At 42.6% G+C, this 17666-nt stretch overlaps 2 protein-coding genes across 3 annotated transcripts in view; one reads left to right on the top strand and one right to left on the bottom strand.

Annotated features, from left to right (window-relative positions):
- Positions 1-17666, top strand: part of LOC138402586 (uncharacterized) — a 217198-nt gene that overhangs the window by 126960 nt on the left and 72572 nt on the right. The gene's annotated exons all lie outside the window — the stretch shown is intronic.
- Positions 1-17666, bottom strand: part of LOC117983540 (NACHT and WD repeat domain-containing protein 2) — a 45411-nt gene that overhangs the window by 7256 nt on the left and 20489 nt on the right. The window contains exons 2-24 of one of the 2 annotated variants that reach the window (XM_034970115.2): positions 15362-15528; positions 14696-14884; positions 12744-12911; positions 12027-12177; positions 11131-11287; positions 10444-10593; positions 9839-10020; positions 9225-9317; positions 8721-8849; positions 8046-8151; positions 7347-7509; positions 6702-6910; positions 6117-6375; positions 5807-5985; positions 5608-5684; positions 4532-5080; positions 4111-4228; positions 3353-3482; positions 2581-2653; positions 1762-1898; positions 1100-1300; positions 810-944; positions 190-366 (exon numbers count right to left, since the gene is read on the bottom strand). In XM_034970115.2, the coding sequence (XP_034826006.1) occupies positions 190-366; positions 810-944; positions 1100-1300; positions 1762-1898; positions 2581-2653; positions 3353-3482; positions 4111-4228; positions 4532-5080; positions 5608-5684; positions 5807-5985; positions 6117-6375; positions 6702-6910; positions 7347-7509; positions 8046-8151; positions 8721-8849; positions 9225-9317; positions 9839-10020; positions 10444-10593; positions 11131-11287; positions 12027-12177; positions 12744-12911; positions 14696-14884; positions 15362-15528 (3899 nt within the window). The remainder of the gene's footprint in view (positions 1-189; positions 367-809; positions 945-1099; positions 1301-1761; positions 1899-2580; positions 2654-3352; positions 3483-4110; positions 4229-4531; positions 5081-5607; positions 5685-5806; positions 5986-6116; positions 6376-6701; positions 6911-7346; positions 7510-8045; positions 8152-8720; positions 8850-9224; positions 9318-9838; positions 10021-10443; positions 10594-11130; positions 11288-12026; positions 12178-12743; positions 12912-14695; positions 14885-15361; positions 15529-17666) is intronic. The other variant, XM_034970116.2, reaches the window with a different exon arrangement.

The raw sequence follows: 17666 nt of genomic DNA, 5'->3' as shown, positions 1-17666 counted from the left end.
AATACTAGCGGCTTCGCTCGGGTGGAGTTTAGAAAATTGAGGGGGAGGTTGAATTATTTTTTTCTCTTCGTAAGAACCATCCTTGTACTTCAAGGAATATTATAAAAAAAGAATTAGCGAAATCGGTTCAGCTGTTCTCGAGATTTGCGATGATCAACACATTTAGTATTCATTTTTAAGAATACTTGCCTGTCTCATCATACTCGCATTCCTTCCCGTTTTTAACTGACTCCACGGAGGGGCCGTGCAGTTTGACGCACAGTATCTCCTTATAGTTCTCCAAGGCTAAGGCTATCACTGACCCGCCGAGAAGAACCTCGCAGGATGTTATTCTCTCCGGCGGTGTGTACACTGCTATTAGTTTTCCTGGAATATAATATAATACAGACTATTTCAAGTAGGTACAGAAAAAATGAGATCTGGGTCTAGAAGCTTGAGGGTATGCAAGATGTACAATTCTATCTATAATGTAGATATCCACTTAGAAAGAATTTCCATTTTTCTTTTTATTTATAGACTAGCACTTGGTTGTAATCAGACCTGCTGGCAAGTGATGATGCAGCGTAAGATGGAGCGCGCTTGCCCTTGACGATGCCTATTCACTCTTATTGAGGGTATCTATGTTAAAATAGGATGGGAAAACTGATGCTGGAAGGGAGTTCCATATCCTACCAATACGAATTAAAAAGGAGGAGGCAAATCGCTTCGTACGAATCCGCAGAATTTAGAATTTCTAATTCCACTCGACTGGAGCAAGTTGGGGGCTGGTTTGCTAGTAATTGAAATATGGTCAAGTGAATGTTAGTTACCAGTATGCAGATCCCATAATCTCACGGAGAGGTCCTTGCACGTGTGATCTGTGGACAAAAGCACTCCGCCCGACTTTGACAATCGCAAAAGAGATGGTGCTGCTACGTGACCTCGCAGAGTCAATCTACAGTTACCTGGAAAGATAATACAGTCAGTTATCCACTGGAAAATAGAAGTTTTAGTCCCAGATGTTTCCTCAAATCTATATTAGTGGCTCTTCAGGTTATAAGTCAAAAATGAGTGCTTCTATTTTGGGGAATATCATCTCATCATCAATAAATCAACTTACCGGTAACTAAGTCCCAGACCAGTATCCTAGTATCAGCAAGCCCAGAGACGACGCACCCATCCACGGAGCTGATCGCCAGGGCTACGGTATCGCAGCCAGGCTTCCACTTCTTGAACAGAGTGCCCGACTGGAGGTCGTAGACTACGATGAAGTTAGGACTAGGCTCGTCTAGTTCGCGCGACACCACGCAGACGTAGGAACCTGGATGAAAACATGTTTATTTTGTGATTCGGTATTTTGTTCGCACCACGTTCGCACAGATATGGCGTTCTTCCATTGACAAATTTCAGCTCTTGATTTTACACACTATTTATACCTGAATTAACTTAAGACTATCAGAGTTTATACAACCAAAGCTGAAAACATAATGCTGCAGTTAATATTAGAATGTTTTACCGGCTCGAAGGACCATTTTTTTAGTCCTTCGAACCAGATCAGTATTTTCTTTTATTATTACTTACCTACTTGTTTTGTAACAACTCAGTATCATTATAGTTGTGGCGTGTAATAAAAAATAGAGGACGATGCAAGTCGTATTAAAACAAACCAGAATTCCTGGTTCAAAGAACTATTTTTTGGTCCTTGTAACCAGATTTTTTCCCTATTTCTTTAGTCTTTAAATTTTATGCTTTTTGTTGGAAGTAGGTAATAGGTATACATACCTTCATAAGTAATAGCGGCCTTTGAGGTGATAAAATCGTGATGAGGTATTCTGAGGTCATACAGCAGTTTTCTTGAGGTCAGCGACCACACGAGCAACGGAAACGGCTTCTGAGTCTCATCGCCGCAGACTAATACTCTGTAAAATAATTAACTCATTTTATCTAGTCACTACCCCTATTATATAAGCGAAAGTGTGTTTGTTTGCTGGTTTGTTGGTTTGTCCTTCAATTACGTCGCAACGGAGCAACGGATCGACGTGATTTTTTGCATGGGTATAATTAAGACCTGAAGAGTTACATAGGCTACTTTTTATCCCGGAAAATCAAAGAGTTCCCACGGGATTTTTAAAACCCAAATCCACGCGTATGAAGTCGCGGGCATCAGCTAGTTGAAAATAAAACTGATCGTCAAAATGTCTTGGGCTGAGACACAGTGAACTAGAGTCAGGGAACTCTAGGTTTGATCCTCAATCGATGATATGTCAAATATTAGGCTATGGTGCCATAAAATCATAGAAAAATAGGGCTACATTGGCCTGCGTCAAAATGTACTAACACTCGACGCCTGCCCGTGACGTCGAAGCCTCGACGTTTCGTTAGAAGTTCCTAAGACTAGGTAACTCGCCAACTGTGGCTGAGATCAATTGAAGGCACTTTGATTTGCCCAGACTTAAGTTTTCGTTAAAACTAGACAGATTTATAACAGCGATATAACGCTGTCTCGTTTTAACCGTGTCTTTTGAGCAAAGTCTGAGCAAAGTCAAAGTTTGTTCGAAAGATCTCAGCCTTAGAGAATAAATCGAAGTAAAGTCTACGTACCTTCCGTCGCCAGAAACTAGTAGTGAGTTTAGGAACCTGTCTTCGCCAGCTTTAAACGTCGTCACACAGTCACCTGAAAAAAAATATATTAAGTTTCATAATAGGTAATCTAAAAGAATTACTCTACATAATATTTCAAAAACATTTTGGTTAATCACATTGATTCGGGAAAAAACTGCATCAATCATTACAATCTCAATAGGGTATTTTAAGCTTTTTGAAAAGTGTCTTAATTTGATCCTAAAGTGGTAATAAACAAGGTACCAAAAATTTACATAAAATTTATTCGATCGATAAGTGCAATGAAAACGCATTTACATTTTGCATGTGAAATTTCGCCGTGAAAACGCTAGTCGCCACCTTTTAGGTTCATGAGCTGTCATGACGTCACACGGATTGGTAAGCAACTGTGTTTTCTTTAGTGAAATACATTACAATTTAAATCCATGTGACGTCACAGTCGGAATTAACATGGCGGCTACGGTATCACGCGTTTTGGATATTTGTAAAACAGATAAAAAAAGTGGAATCTATAAAATTCATTATATAATTTAATAAACTGAAAATAACATTTTTCTTATTGCTTATTTCTTATTGCTAATACTATCTTGTTTACACATTTTTAGATTTTTTTCGCTTGATGTAAAATCCCATATTGTTGTGGTTGGCTGTATTCAAGATGCACCAATGCATTGTAGCCAGTATGCGAGTGTTAGCCAATAAGCCATAAAGCAACTAAAGAAGTTTTTACTTTAATAAAATATAAGCTCACCAGTTTCTATATTCATGAGGTTGACGTACATTCGGTTCCTGGAGAGCGCCACAAGGTGCTTAGGGTCGTGGAGGCCGTAGTATGGCATCTTTTGATTCATCACACCTTTAAGTGCTACTACGAATTTACCCTGAAAGCATAAGCATCATATATTATACTAGCTTATGTCCGCGTGGACTGCACAAATTTTAAACCCCTGTTTTACCTCTTTAGAAATTGAATTTTCAAAAATCCTTTTTTAGCGGATGGCTGCGTCCTAACAGCTATCTGCATAAAAAATTTCAACCCGATACGTCCAGTACTTTGAGATTTGACTTTTGTGATATCAGTTAGTTAGTCAGTCAGTCAGCTTTTCCTTTTATATATATAGATTTCTTCTGAAATCTTAACAATAAGTATTATATAAATGCGAAACCTTTCCACGGCCAAGTCACCTAAAGAAATTTGGATCTCGAAGACGGACATATATGCTACTTTCCGAAAAGTCAGAATCCCCACAAGATCTATTCGCACGAAACGTTTTTGCTCAACGTTTCTGATACAATCCTCCAAGGTTTGGAATACCCTTCCGTTCCGGCGTCCGTGCTCCCTGCCATGTACTTAACTTAGGTAGGTACCTTCCAAGACAATAGTTAATAGACATCTTCTAGGCAAACGCACTTCAACTCATCAATCCTTTCTTTAAACCATGATTGTCGTCAGGCACAAGCCTATCCGGCAATAATAAAAAATCATGTATTTTTAGTGGAAGTTCATACCTGGTCCAGATCGTACACCTTCAGTTCTCTCCTGCACAGCACCACACACCGACACTCATCGATCGGGACTAGGTTTATTGGATGTGTTATTCCCACAATTTTTCTAACTAACTTACACCTGAAAAATTATTACTTTTATTACTTTCATTGAAATAATTAATTACTTAAGCTTATTTTTCTATTGAGCAGCTTTATTTTTACGTGATAAACTTCCTCACCGCAGTACTTATAAGCAAAGTCATTTGGTGCTCAAAAAGTCTTTCCTAGGTTATTAGTAAAGTTTTTCGATGCTGTGACTCGTAATTACTGTACATGTTTCCGGCTTTAGAATTGTATAGAATTTATAGCAAATAAAAGATGAACACTTTTCGTAAATTAAGTAATCAAAAATCCTAGATGGTGTAGAAAATTCTAGACTCACCTCACGACATCCCAAACACAAATCTCCTCCCTTTCCGTAGATACCGTCGCCACAAATTTACCCCGTGTATCGAACCTCACTATTAAATTATAAGACTTGCTATCAAACTCCTCCACCATAGACAAATCCCGTTTCTCTCTAATCTCTATAACCTTCCAGAACTCTTCATTTGTCGGATAGAAGGTTGGTACAGGCGGTTCGAAAACTTCCTTCATCCATTCTTGGACTATATCACTGTCTATGTCAATTCCATCACGATGTCTTTTCTCCATAGTTGTTCTTAGAAGCCCGAAGAATTGTCTATGGTCATAATCTAAAGCATACGAATGGACTTCGAAGACTTCTTTAAGGATGTATAAGTGTTCTGGTAACGGATCTATGTGAACTAAAGCTATGTCTTCGAGAAACAGGCCACAGTCTGTCGCGGCGAGTTTGTCGTGGATCCAACTTAGTTGGGTGAAGTATGGCTTGAGGGAGAAGGCTTCTGGATCTTCTTTTAGAAGGTGGTAGTGCTGGAATGGTAGCTCGTCGAACTTTCTTGTGTTGTAACTGAAAATAATGGAAATGTTTAAAGAGTAAAGTCAGTAAGTTTGGCAAATGTGACGCGTTCTTTCTGTGAAACCGCAACGGTTAAGAAAGAGGCCACTGAGCTGGTTCAAGAGCGAGTCGATTCTTCTCGGAGAGGTAAACGCCAAAGTGGTGATGAGTTCATCATTTAGGCCCAGGGGGAAAGAACCTCACGGTTGCGAGCGTCTGGAGTGGGGGACCAGCCGTTCACGTTACCATCTCATGTGATGGCAGTTTGCTGAGGCATAAACTGCCATACACCATCGCGATCATCGAGGCGCAAGACGGAGCAAGGGAGGGAGCGATGTGAAGATTTCCCCCTGCGTTAAAAAAAGGGTTGAAGATGCACTCATGCACGACAAGAGTTATAAGCTGTACCTACCACAATTTTGTATTCACAAAATCTGTATGATATAAGGTTGGATATGGGCACAGATAACTGCGTGATTTAAAGCTTTTTTCAAACCCATAAACTAAGTATAAGTTAATACAACTTAAAAACGACTTACCATTCATCAGAAAATTTGTTCTCCTGTGACACTAATCGCCCGGTCATCTTCGGGTCGTTTTCTACGAACCATGTACCCTGAAATATAAAACCACAGGATGTTTGACTTTGAATCGAACTTTTAGATATTACGCCGTTGTCTTTCTTAGCTCGATCGGGCTAAAAAGGCCCATAAAAGACTGTCAAGTGCCCCTTGTTACCTCATAGTATTCGACAAGGGTCTGCCTGGCGGCGTGCACATGTGACGCGTATCTGTCCGTGGCAGTGACCGCCAGCGCTGCGTCCCGCCAACGCGCTGCTCCTCGCGAGTCCCAGCGCAGCCAGGGGGCTAATAGAGCCCCCAACTGAGGCCATAGGAGCGCTCCTGGCGCCCATGGAACTGAAACAAAATGAACCATGAGTAAATTAGAATGTAGTCTTGGTAATCTTGTGGTTAAGACGTAATCAAATCTAAAAACACTTAATGGAACTTCAATTAATTAGCACAGTAAAAATTCTAAAAGTACGCACAGTAGGTCTCCTCGCTCCTAAACAAATCATCATGAGCCAAGAGATCCAGTATCTCCGTATCATCCAGTCCTCTTCTGGCCGCCGTGAGCAAGGACAAGCAGGCCCTCACTCTCTCCATCCCCAGGGCCGCTTCTGTGGTGATCAGTATCTGTTCCAGTTGACCTTCCAGATCTACGCAAATAACAAGTTCAGGCGCCGTCTCTGGTTCAGATTGCTCGGTGAACGTTTCTGCTGATAGGGAGATTTGCCACGCTAAAATCTGCAAAGACAAGATTAATTCGATCTATCAAAATTCGATATCTGTTTGGAGTTCAAAATTTTGAAGCTTTAGTAGCTCAACAGTGTGTGGTATTGTCTAAAATCCCAAACATTAAAATTAAAGATGCAGAGCAAAATGTATCACCTCATAACTTAGTAAGGTTCACTTTTAAACTGTTTTCACAGTCTCCTCAAACGGTAAGTCCGCCCCGCTTTACTATAAATAACACAGCTCTATATTTATATATAGATTGCTGATGAAGTCTTAGCTTCTTCAGGGCCTTGAAAGGCTTGTTAAAATAAAACAAAAGGGACTAAAAAATATACCTTAGCATAAAGAGGTAAAGTGCACTTTTGGACTGCCTTCACAGCTTCCTCAGGCGGCGAGGCTGCGCCAGTTTTACTATAGGTGGCAGCACATGCCGCTAATACTGCTTTTGCTTCTTCGGGCCCTACTGGAGGCGCTCGAACTACTTTGGGACCGTCTTCTGATGACAGAACTGCCATTATTGCTGAACTAGATGGTTCGTCTTTTTCTGTAAAAATTGGGAAATTACATTCAAATTCTTATCATTGGTGAGATTATAGTTAGAGAGATCCTTCATCACGATAGTTCAAGCGTTTTACGAAGCAGATCAAAAATTCTTCTCCTTCCCTATAGGTCTGTTTCCGTCCATAAACGTTGTTCGTCCTTGAAGTTGAGATCGTCTGTGCTACTCTTCGCTGAATCGCTCCAGCCAGCCAAGCTCAGTCGAGAATCCCAGCAGGCCACCCCTGTCTGAAAGAACTTCAGGAGTGTTGCTGGGGAGCCAATGCAGGCTTCAAGTTGGTCGAATACATTGACACATTTGAGCAGGCTAGTCATCGAAACTTATAAATGAAATTGATAACGATTGCGCAGGTGGTACGCAGAGAATTTGCGCTTGCTTCGCTCTACTTTTTTACGTGGCTTTCAATACGAGTAATACCAACCTTCCGTCACTGTGACAATCATCTTGACGTTCTCTGGGAGTCGCGAGGGTAGCCACCTCGCCCCTCGCAGTGCGTCGGCTCCCGCTATGCACAGCAGCACAGGCCGCGCTCTGCCCAGTGCTGCTAGGAGTCGTGCTAGAGCTGATGATAACGTGCTAGCCTCCTGGTGGAAGAATGAAAGGCATGGAATAAACTCCAGGACAATGGTAACGAATTGGGTCTCTCTCTGAAAGAGTTATCGTTTTTTTTAATGATGCGTTCAACCATAACAATGGGAAAAACTTTTCCTGGGCTGTCAACAGTTGCTTCGACCGTTGTTTCTTGGAACCTGTATAGTAGTAGAAAAAACATCGTTAGCGCGATTTAGGATCTATGGCGAGAGGTGGAAGACCATGTGGCGACATCTAGTTTCTTTACACCACCACAACTCGTTATTTATAGCTGCAAAACAGACCAGAACTCATGCAGCATGCTCTAATGGTTTATAGTGTGAACTGTGATAACTTTACACGAGTCATTTGCTATCTAATAAGAGCGTGAGCGTGATGTCTCCACGGATTATATTATCCATGGCGCATGCTTGACGTGACCTTCACTCAAAACATGGTTCATGGCCTGCAACTGCAGCGAGATATTGTAAATTACTAATGAAAAGCTTAATGAGTAAAAGTACTTGTATGTATGTATGGTTGTGCGTACATTACGTCCCCGGAATACGGTGCCGGTGTGGAGTACGTGTAGTTGGTCCACGATGGACTTAAGAAGCTGGTGCGAACTGCTTGATTGCGGCGTCAGGCCTACGAACCTAGGGAAATGATTGCATTTTAGTACTTATTACTTATTGGGTAATGTTTATATTCGCAAAAACGTGGAGTGCCAGGGTCGTGGCTGGACTTTCTAGTCCAGTATTTATAAGCGTTTATGATTTTTTACAATATTCAACTTTCTGCTATAGTGCCCGGCGTGCAATGTGCAAGTGTCGTAGTGAAGGGAAGTTGGAGTATTGCGAAAACAAGAGACGACTGATAAACCAATGGCGTTCTCACGCGCGGTAGAAATTCCCTCGCGCCCCTTACGGTTTGCCAAAGAGGCGTATAAATGGTTACTGCATGATTACACTGTACTGCATTTAAATTATTTGCTGGGAACTGTACTGCTTTGCCAATGGCGGTGCTGTATTGTTGCCGTACAATGTGAAAACGCCCATTACGACTGGCCCAGCCACGTCTACGGTTCTTTCTAAGTAGACCTTGAAACGTCATGCAAAGCGATATGATATATGATAACCCTATCATCATTCTGAGAGGAGACCCGTAGACAGCGATGGGTTGATCGTGATGTTACCCCTCTCAGTAGTAAAAACCCTCACCTCACCTCAATATGAGCACGACATCTGGCAACACTGAAGGCGCGAGCACTGCCGCGCGCGCCAGCAGCGTGGCCTTGCCGCACCCCGCGCCGCCCAGCAGCGCGAGAGGCACAGAACTCTCCCCACGGATATAGCTGCGCAAATGACAAACACTTAGACACTAGTCGGATAACTATTCTAGCTAATAGGACGACTAAAAGTTTTGCATCATTTATATGCAGTTGATTGTTCAGCGGTGATCCGGAGAACGTTATCTTTCCTACGTATACTTACTTATAGCACATTCAAAACAAAAAAGGCACAATCCAAAAATTGGCAGTTCACAGTTACTCTCCCGTGCGAAGCCGGAGTTAGTAACAACCAACTAAACTAGGAAATTAATCTATACCGTAAATAAATTTACATAACACTGTATAAATAAGAGCTGCTGGAGCCGTAAAAGCAGCATGAGGCGTAAGAGGTGCAGACATGAAATAAATAATGCCTTATCTTGGTGAGAGATAACTTACGTTTTGAGCTCGTTTAGAGTGATTTCTCTGTTGGAGGTGCACTGAGTCACTTTCTGACAAAACGCGAGGTGGTCACTTACTTCATCGAAGAGGCTGCAAGAAAACAAAACAGTGAGTGGGTAAAGTCTTGACTGAATAAATGAATGAATGATTTATTTAGTCAATAAAATGCAGGTACAATCTTGAGAAATGAAATGGTTGAAAGTTGAAACTGAGAAAGTATATAACGATCTTAGGAGGAGCCTAGCCAACTTCACAGTAGTGAACAAGTTTGTGCGCATAACGCAAACGCAAGTTCTATTCCTTCACATAGTCCGATGGGACAGCAATTCGAGCGTAGAGAATCCTTTACGTACTTTCCGAGGCACGAGGGTATAATAACACCACTAACTTATTAATTCCATGCTAACTACTGTTGAGAATTTTTAGTTTTTAATTTTTTAGAATTTTTGACAGAAAAATCCAAACACTTTTTGGTCCAATCCAGGACTCGAACCTAGGACCTCATTATCGGCTCACGAATAATTGCTAGCCACAAGACCATCGAGGCAGTTATATCTTAACGCTTCTATAACTGACTGCAACAGATTGTGTTTCATTGTCGTATGGTGTACCTTGTGGGAATCCCGCAATATCCAGCAGGCGTCTCCGCTTCGCTCACAAGCGCGTCGAACAGCGCCTCCAGCCGCTCGCCTAGCGCAGTCTTCACGCCACTAGTGTACTCATCATCGCTGAACCCGTTGTTTGGACGCCCACGAATGCTTGCTCGGATTATGTTGCGTTCACTAAGGTGGAGCTGGAAGAAAGTTATGGAGTTATTTAGGATTTTAGGTCTTTCAAATATTATCCCCTATCGCTGCCCCCTACCTTGATATAATAATATGTTGGGATTTGGGAAGCTACAGAATTCATAAAATGTCCAGTTGTTTCCATTATGCGATTGACATCACATTGTTTCAAGTAAAGCCTTCCATAGAATTTGACTTACTTTCTCCTTAAATTGATTATTTTGAAATCCAATGTAAAGATTTTTAGCTACGCAGCCCCAACAGTGACAGCGATCGACTGATATCTTTGGCTGCATCAAAAATGCTCAATCTTCAAGAACGGTCTTTGATCAAGTTCACCTTAAAGTTACTGTAACACACCCACACGCAGTGACGTGCCGACTTCAAGCTCAACAGGAGCTACTTCCTGCAGAAACATATTGCTATATCACCTTGAGATCCTTCTGCAAGTTGGTCAGCCTCCGCTGTAGCTCGCGTTGGTGGTCTGCGTCAGCGTCGGCGTCCGTCGCCGCGCCTGCTCGACACACCCACACGCAGCGACGAGCCGCCTCCGAGCTCATCAGGACCGTGTGTTGGACTTCCTGAAAGATCACATCTCATAATAATCGTTGTCGTCGTTTCAACCCATAGATGTCTACTGCTGGACGAAAGCTGTTACTGGTAAAGATTTCCACCGAAAATGATCCTGTGCCGCTTGTGAAGCGGATCGTTACTAGTCACAAAAGATCACCAGTCCATAGATATAATAGGTATTACACTAGAAAACCCTTTTCGATTCCCACGAGGAATTTGGTCGAATCAGCTATCCACGGTACAGTGAAGCTGAAATCAGTTTTTCCGCAGATCATGAGGTCCCGATTTTATGTCTGATTTGAAAAATTCTAATGTTTTCTGTAATAAATTCTCAGTAGCAGCTCGGTGTTGAAAAGCTGGCCAAGACGGTAATAAACCCATGGCGGTCTCGGAGAGCTGTTGTCCTGCGAATGATATTCTACACGACTGGTAATATGAAACTAAGTACACCTGCATGTGTGCACAATAATTCCTCCTGCGTAGTTGACTAGTCTCCATTAAAATTGGCTGCCGTGGCCGATATCGGTCTGGAGAACATTATTTACCTGTTCTAACACGGTGGTGAGGTAGGCATCGCAAGCTTCCTGCGGTAGGGTTCGCACGAGCACGCTCAACGCCCGCGCCATCTCCCGTCTCCAGCGAGCCGGCGCGCCGCGCACTAGCCGGTAGCAGGGCGGGGTTGTACTGCCATCTAGACTGTACCTGTTGACGAAATTTGGGGGGGTTTTTGTATGCGACAATGCTTGTAAGGACCTACAAAACCTTGGATAAGCCAATTGCTGATATATCCCTTACCACAACTCACAAGACATGCATGAGTGACTTGCTTTTGGTGTCAAAAACCAAGAATATCTTTGGGTTATTGGTAATACAACGTACCTGGGAACGAAATGTCGCGTTTTTTTTTATGGGAAAACGAGGGGTCAGGCCATTTTTGCAAACCAGTGAAAGTTGCGAGCGGATATTCTTTTCGGCATTTTTTCAGCGCAAATATGGACTTTGCCGTGAATGGCATAATTAAGCTAGATAATAGAGCGTAATTAAGTTAGATATAGTACGCGATAGGTCGAGATAGCAATCGGGGAGCAAACACCCTACATATCCCCCGCGCTAACCCAGTGCGGGTGAGCGCGGGTAACGTGCGGGCGTCCCCCCGCCTCATACCCCGGTACCTCATTACCATCTCGGTATATCACTGGACTGATTGCTCCTATCGACGAAGCTTGCAAAGGCCAGGAAACCCTTGGAAGAGCTTGGCTTTCGAGCCAAGGTGAAGGTGATTAGTGATACAAGACATGCATATAAACGGCTTTAGGTGAAAGCCATGATTATCTTTGTGTATTTATAGCAGCGAAGCAAGTATTTTTTTAGGTTTGTCACAAAGTTGGTCATAATTGGTCAAAAGTTGGAAAAACCATCAGCGTTTTACCATTAATCTTACCATTTATTTAGCAAGCTCTTGTCATTTTCGTCTTCAGCGGCTTCGAGGGCCGCTTTGAAGTCGGCACATTCCAGGGTGTGAGGCAGCAGCGGCGTGCCGAGGTTCGAGTTTAGAAACAGCACTGGGACCACGGCTCCTAACTCTGACTGACCTAAAACGATTAGATTAGGTCATTAAGCCATCATCATCATGATCAACCCATCACCAGCTCACTACAGAGCACGAATTCTCAGAATGGCTTTTGCCATAATACACGCTGGCCAAGTACGAATTGGCAGACATTATGGAAATCTCAACCACCGCACAATGTTTTCCTTCACGTTAAATTAAGTGATATTTAATTGCTTAAAACGCACATAACTCCGAAAAGTTAGAGGTGCATGCCTGGAATCGAACCCCCAACCTCCCGAATAGGAGGTGGACGTCTAGACCTATCACGCTTCATGCTTAGGCTATCACGGCTTACATTTGGCCTGTAAATACAAATTTTTGAATGCAATATAAATTGTGGAATCTGCAGAAGTTGAAACTGCATCTTTCTTGATTGAGCGCATTGAGCGCCTTGGCTGGCTGAGCACGCGTCTTGTCTTCCTTCTCACTTCCTCCTCTCCGCGTCCTCTTCTCTGTCGTCGCCGCTATACGTCTTAGCTGCTCCACAGCCTGTTCTTAGCCGCTCCGCCTCTTATGAAACGCACATGAAAGGTTCCAGATACTCACGTGCTAGCTCAGAGACGCACAGTACAGGGAACCGATGGTCACGTTGCTGTTCTAGAGGCGAGCGCCAGTGCAGGTCCGCTATGTGCACTCGCCAGCCACGCTTCCTGGCGCGAACCCGCAGACGTGCGGCAACTCCGCAGTGTAGTGCCCCCTTCTCCGCGCAGCAGTCTGTTGACAGAACAGTCCTGTACATTATATTAGCTTCTAGCTGATGTACACGACTTCTTCCCGAGGATTTAGTTTTTTTTTAAATCCTACAGGAACGCTTTAATTTTCTGGTATAAAAATTAGCCTATGTTACTCTCCAGGTCTTTAAGTATAACCATGTTAAAATCACGTCGATCCGTTGCTAGCAACAACCAACCGTAGAGGGTCAAACCAACAAACAAACACACGCATTTATATTATGGATAGTGATATTCAACACTGAATAGCCAAAACATGGACTCCTAAAGGGACACTGGGGACCAGTAGATCGCCAAGTATGTACTTACATAAACTTTACTTTACTTTACTTATGTATGTATTGTATAAATGCTCTATGAGTAACCTTGATATGGACTATTATAGTTCGACGTTACGTCCATTAATTGCTTAAACACCTTTAAAACGCCGATTGGTATATACCTTCGTTGATACCTAGCCTTCAACATAACCTGGAGACCTGGGATAAAAAATCACGTCCTTACCTCAAATTTTGATGAATGGGCATTAATACCGATTTCAGAATCTCTTGGTTTGTAGTGTATTGTAATTGACTTATTATGTCTACATGGAGTACCTAATAAATCAATCATTATCACTGCCGTACATGTAAAGATAAAAGCTCCATTATAGCTGATAGCCTCATCAAACGCAATAACCAACTTATCTGAAGTATCGTCAGATTTTGTCTACGTGTGCGTTGTGGCGCAGTAGAACACAGGCTGTAACCAGAACGCTGGCAAAAACGAAGACAGATGATAGTACTGATATTTACTGATGATATCATTAAAAAAACCGCGAAAAAATAATTAAAAAAATCCTATTATTTTGTAAAAGTTTACGATATATTAAATTAAAAAAAAAAATTTATTCGAATAAACTTTTAAAAGTACTTTCGAATAGTTGGATGCATCTACCACTGGTTCGGAATGCCTTTCCTACCGAGAAGAACCAGCAAGAAACTCGGCGGTTGCTCTTTTCAAATATTTGATATAGGTACAAGATTATGCCATGTATAAAATAGTATTTGCAGTCTTGTGCGTCGCCGGAACGAGCTGCAGGTCAAATGCACGCAAATAAAACACCTGACTGACGCCAGAGGTCAACGAACGTTACGTTAGTAGGTCAGTCGGAGTCAATGCCGCGTCGTAAGCGGGGCATTGACCCGAGTTTTGCACGCGTATACATTGCGGGTTTAAAAAATACTAAATCACTAAAACTACAAAATGATTATTGGTATTGGATTATGTTTAGGTAGTATAACAATAACGCTGAGTTTTTGCTACCGTTCTGGTTACAACCTGTATACCTTTTCTTTACCTTCAATCGATTAGGTCAACAATTTAGGAAATTGTCCATTCTCAGAATTGCCTATATTCTACCACACGGCCAAGTGCGGATTGACACCTTCTTACAACTTTGAAAACATTATGGGGAACTCTAAGGCATGCAGGTTTGCCCACGATGTTTTTCCTTCACCGTTAAAGCAAATAATATTTTATTGCTAATAGCGCTGAAAAGTTAGAGATGCGTGTCCAGGATCGAACCTCGGACCACCCGACTAGAAGTTTGACGTCATAACCACAAGGCTGTCACAGTAAACTTAGTGATACTGCAAACATAATTGTTATAAAAACAAACTGGTGATCCCCACTGTCGTGTGATCCTGCCAAGCAAGTAGGAGCGGTGCTCTTCTGGCAAGTCTGCCACGTTGGCAGGCATCGGTCAGTGAATAGAGACAACCTTACCCTGTGAATCCGCAGCACACACGTAGATGACCATCGCGCGTCGCCTCCTGGTCCGCTGGCCGGTGATCCTGCCGAGCAAGTAGGAGCGGTGCTCTTCCGGCAACTCTGCCACGTTGGCAGGCATCGGGAGACCCACCACATCTTCGCGGGGAGACGCGCAAGCCACCGGCGATGATAGAGAAATGGAATCTGGAATTGACGGCGATGATGGCATTTTTGGGAAGGGCATAAGTTTTTCGATAAGTCGCCTTACATTTACTAAAATTGTAACTGAGTTTCGGAATTTATTTTTAAATAGATATTGAAGAAACGAATGGATCATTTGATGTCTAGGAGACCACGCACCACCCAAAAACGTCTGCAGCACCAGAGAAAATGCCAATATGCCCCTTGAATAGTCGTCCTGGAAATCTGAACCCATTTGCAGAAATACCTGGAGGTGGAAGGAAAAGCTTTGATTCTACAGTGGTTCCACAAACAAACACTTATAATATCCCTACGCTAAGGTACCTAAGCCTAATGCCCTGAATCATTGATTATCTTACGCGCAAATGTGGATACAATGCAGAGCGCTGATTTGTGGCTGAGACCTGGATAACGTTACAGCCAATAAAATGAAAAAGAAAAGGCGAGGTTTTTTTTTCGTATAATAGATAGTTTCATTACCTGAAACACTAGATCCGACAGGCGGGCGTGGCCCCTTGAGCTGTGGCTTCTTGTCCTTGAAGGAAGGTACTGGCTCCGGCAGCTCCTGCGGCGGCTGCTCAGCGCTCGCGTCTATCGAGGGCTTGGTGACTCGGTAGGACGGGGACCTGCGAGCGCAGCAGTTTGGTCTACGCTGTGTTAATAAGCCATTTTCAACCTTAACTTAACGGGCTACGACTAAATTTAGCATGACAACTCCTGCGGGGGCTGCTCAGCGCTCGCGTGTATCGAGGGCTTCGTGACTCTGTAGGACGAGGACCTGCAAGCCCAGCAGTTTGGTCTACACTATGTTAATATGCCATTTTCAACCTTAACAAAAGGGATTAGGTCTTAGGATTGTATTCAGAGTGACCTGGGTATGATGGGGAGGATGGGGACCTGCGAGCGCAGCAGTTTGGTAAGCCATTTTCAACCTTAACTTAACGGGCCACGACTACATTTAGCATGGCAACTCCTGCGATGGCTGCTTGTAAGCATAGCATTTGGATTGTTCAATACAAATTGCCTTTAGATTTCAGAGTGATATTGGATATGATGGAGACTTGCGAGCGCAGTAGTTTGGTCTACGCTGTGTTAATAAGTCATTTTCAACCTTAACACAACCAGCTACGATTCAGATTAAGTCAGTTCTACGCCGCGTCTACAATGGCTCTACGCCGTAGCTCTCATATTAAAATGTTCAAGTTAAAGATAATATATTATTTTTAATGTCCATTTTATAAAACCATGTCCATACCTACTAATATTATAAATGCAGAAGTCTGTCTGTCTATCTGTCTGTCTGCTAACTTTTTACGACTCATCTGCTTAACCGTTTTTGACGAAAGCTGGTACAGAGATAACTTATATCCCAAGGACAATAAGCTACTTTTTGTCCCGGAACATCAAAGAGTTCTCGCGGCCTGCGGGATTCTTAAAAACACATAAATCCACGGGGACAAAGTCGCAGATATCATCTGTTTTGTACAGAGAGAGCTTGCACCCTGGAGACCGGCATATGCTACTTTTTATCCCGGAAAATTCCACAAAATTCCCACGAGTTTCCACGGGATTAAAAAAATCTATATCTGCGAGGATGAAGTAGCGGGCATCATCTAGTTGTATAATAAATCTCTATATATAAAAATGAATCGCTAAATGTGTTGCTGATTGCAAATCTCGGGAACAGCTGAACCGATTTCGCTAATTCTTTTTTATAATAGGATGGTTCTTACGGAGAAAAGTTTAAAAAATTGTAAGTACTAAAAAAATAAAAAATAAAGAATCGACTGTTAGGCGGTACGAAGTTCGCCGGGTCAGCTAGTTCTATATAAATTATAGCCTGAGGTAAAATTTTCGGAAATGTGAAATCATTACCAATTTTCTCAACACGGCGTGAGATTCTTCCGCCTTGATCCCAGAATTCCGATAATTTGTTTCCTCCCGACGGAATGTCAAAAATGCTTTGATCAAAGAAGGTGGATGTGGAATAATATTTTAGCTTTTACCTCAGCATAAGTTCTAGCGCAAACGAACGTTTATATTATTACTAGATTTTGCCCGCGACTTCGTCCGCGTCAGAGAAAAACGCTCTCTTGGCGGTCAGAACACTCCGCACTCGCACAGTTTGCGCGAGTGTTCTGATTAATTAATTACTTAATAAAAAATTAATTAATGACTAAGTAGGTACCCCCTCGCCCGTCGCACTCACAAACTAGCCCAGCAGCAAAACTATCCCAACTACACACTCGCTTCTCGTAACCTATCAACTTAACTGTTTCTAGTTTTTCGCTCAACTCGTCGCTAATCGTCGGTGGTCGGACAGCTGCCTATGTCTACTACGTAAGAAGGTACATAGGTTAGGTATAATATGAAATCCTAAAAACTGAATAAACCTTCTAACGCCTATACCACACAATACAAACAAAAGCATAGTCCTATAGCCACAGTGTAGTGTACACAGCGTACACAAACACACAGAGTAAATATTCAGGCACAGGCGTGGCCGGGGGAGGGGCACTGACGTCACCGTGACGTCAGCCGCGTAGACTCGACCCAGATACAGCAGGGCTGCCTCCATGTTCGCCGCCGGCCGCTTAATTAAATGTCCTTCGACGGCATACATACGAATAATACGCGAAACCGTTTAAACTTAAATTCGTAACGTACCTATAAAATATCGTAATCATCGTCATTAAATATTTTGTTTTCTCCCCATTATTGTTTTTTTCATTTTACTACTTTTTCTCTATATTTTTTTCTCCCCGGTCGAGGTTTTGTTTTCTTT

This window comes from Maniola hyperantus, chromosome 7 (assembly GCF_902806685.2).
Source record: "Maniola hyperantus chromosome 7, iAphHyp1.2, whole genome shotgun sequence".
Lineage (NCBI taxonomy): Eukaryota > Metazoa > Arthropoda > Insecta > Lepidoptera > Nymphalidae > Maniola > Maniola hyperantus.
The sequence above is the reverse complement of the archived record's forward strand: the minus strand, read 5'-3'. Positions and strand labels throughout refer to the sequence as shown.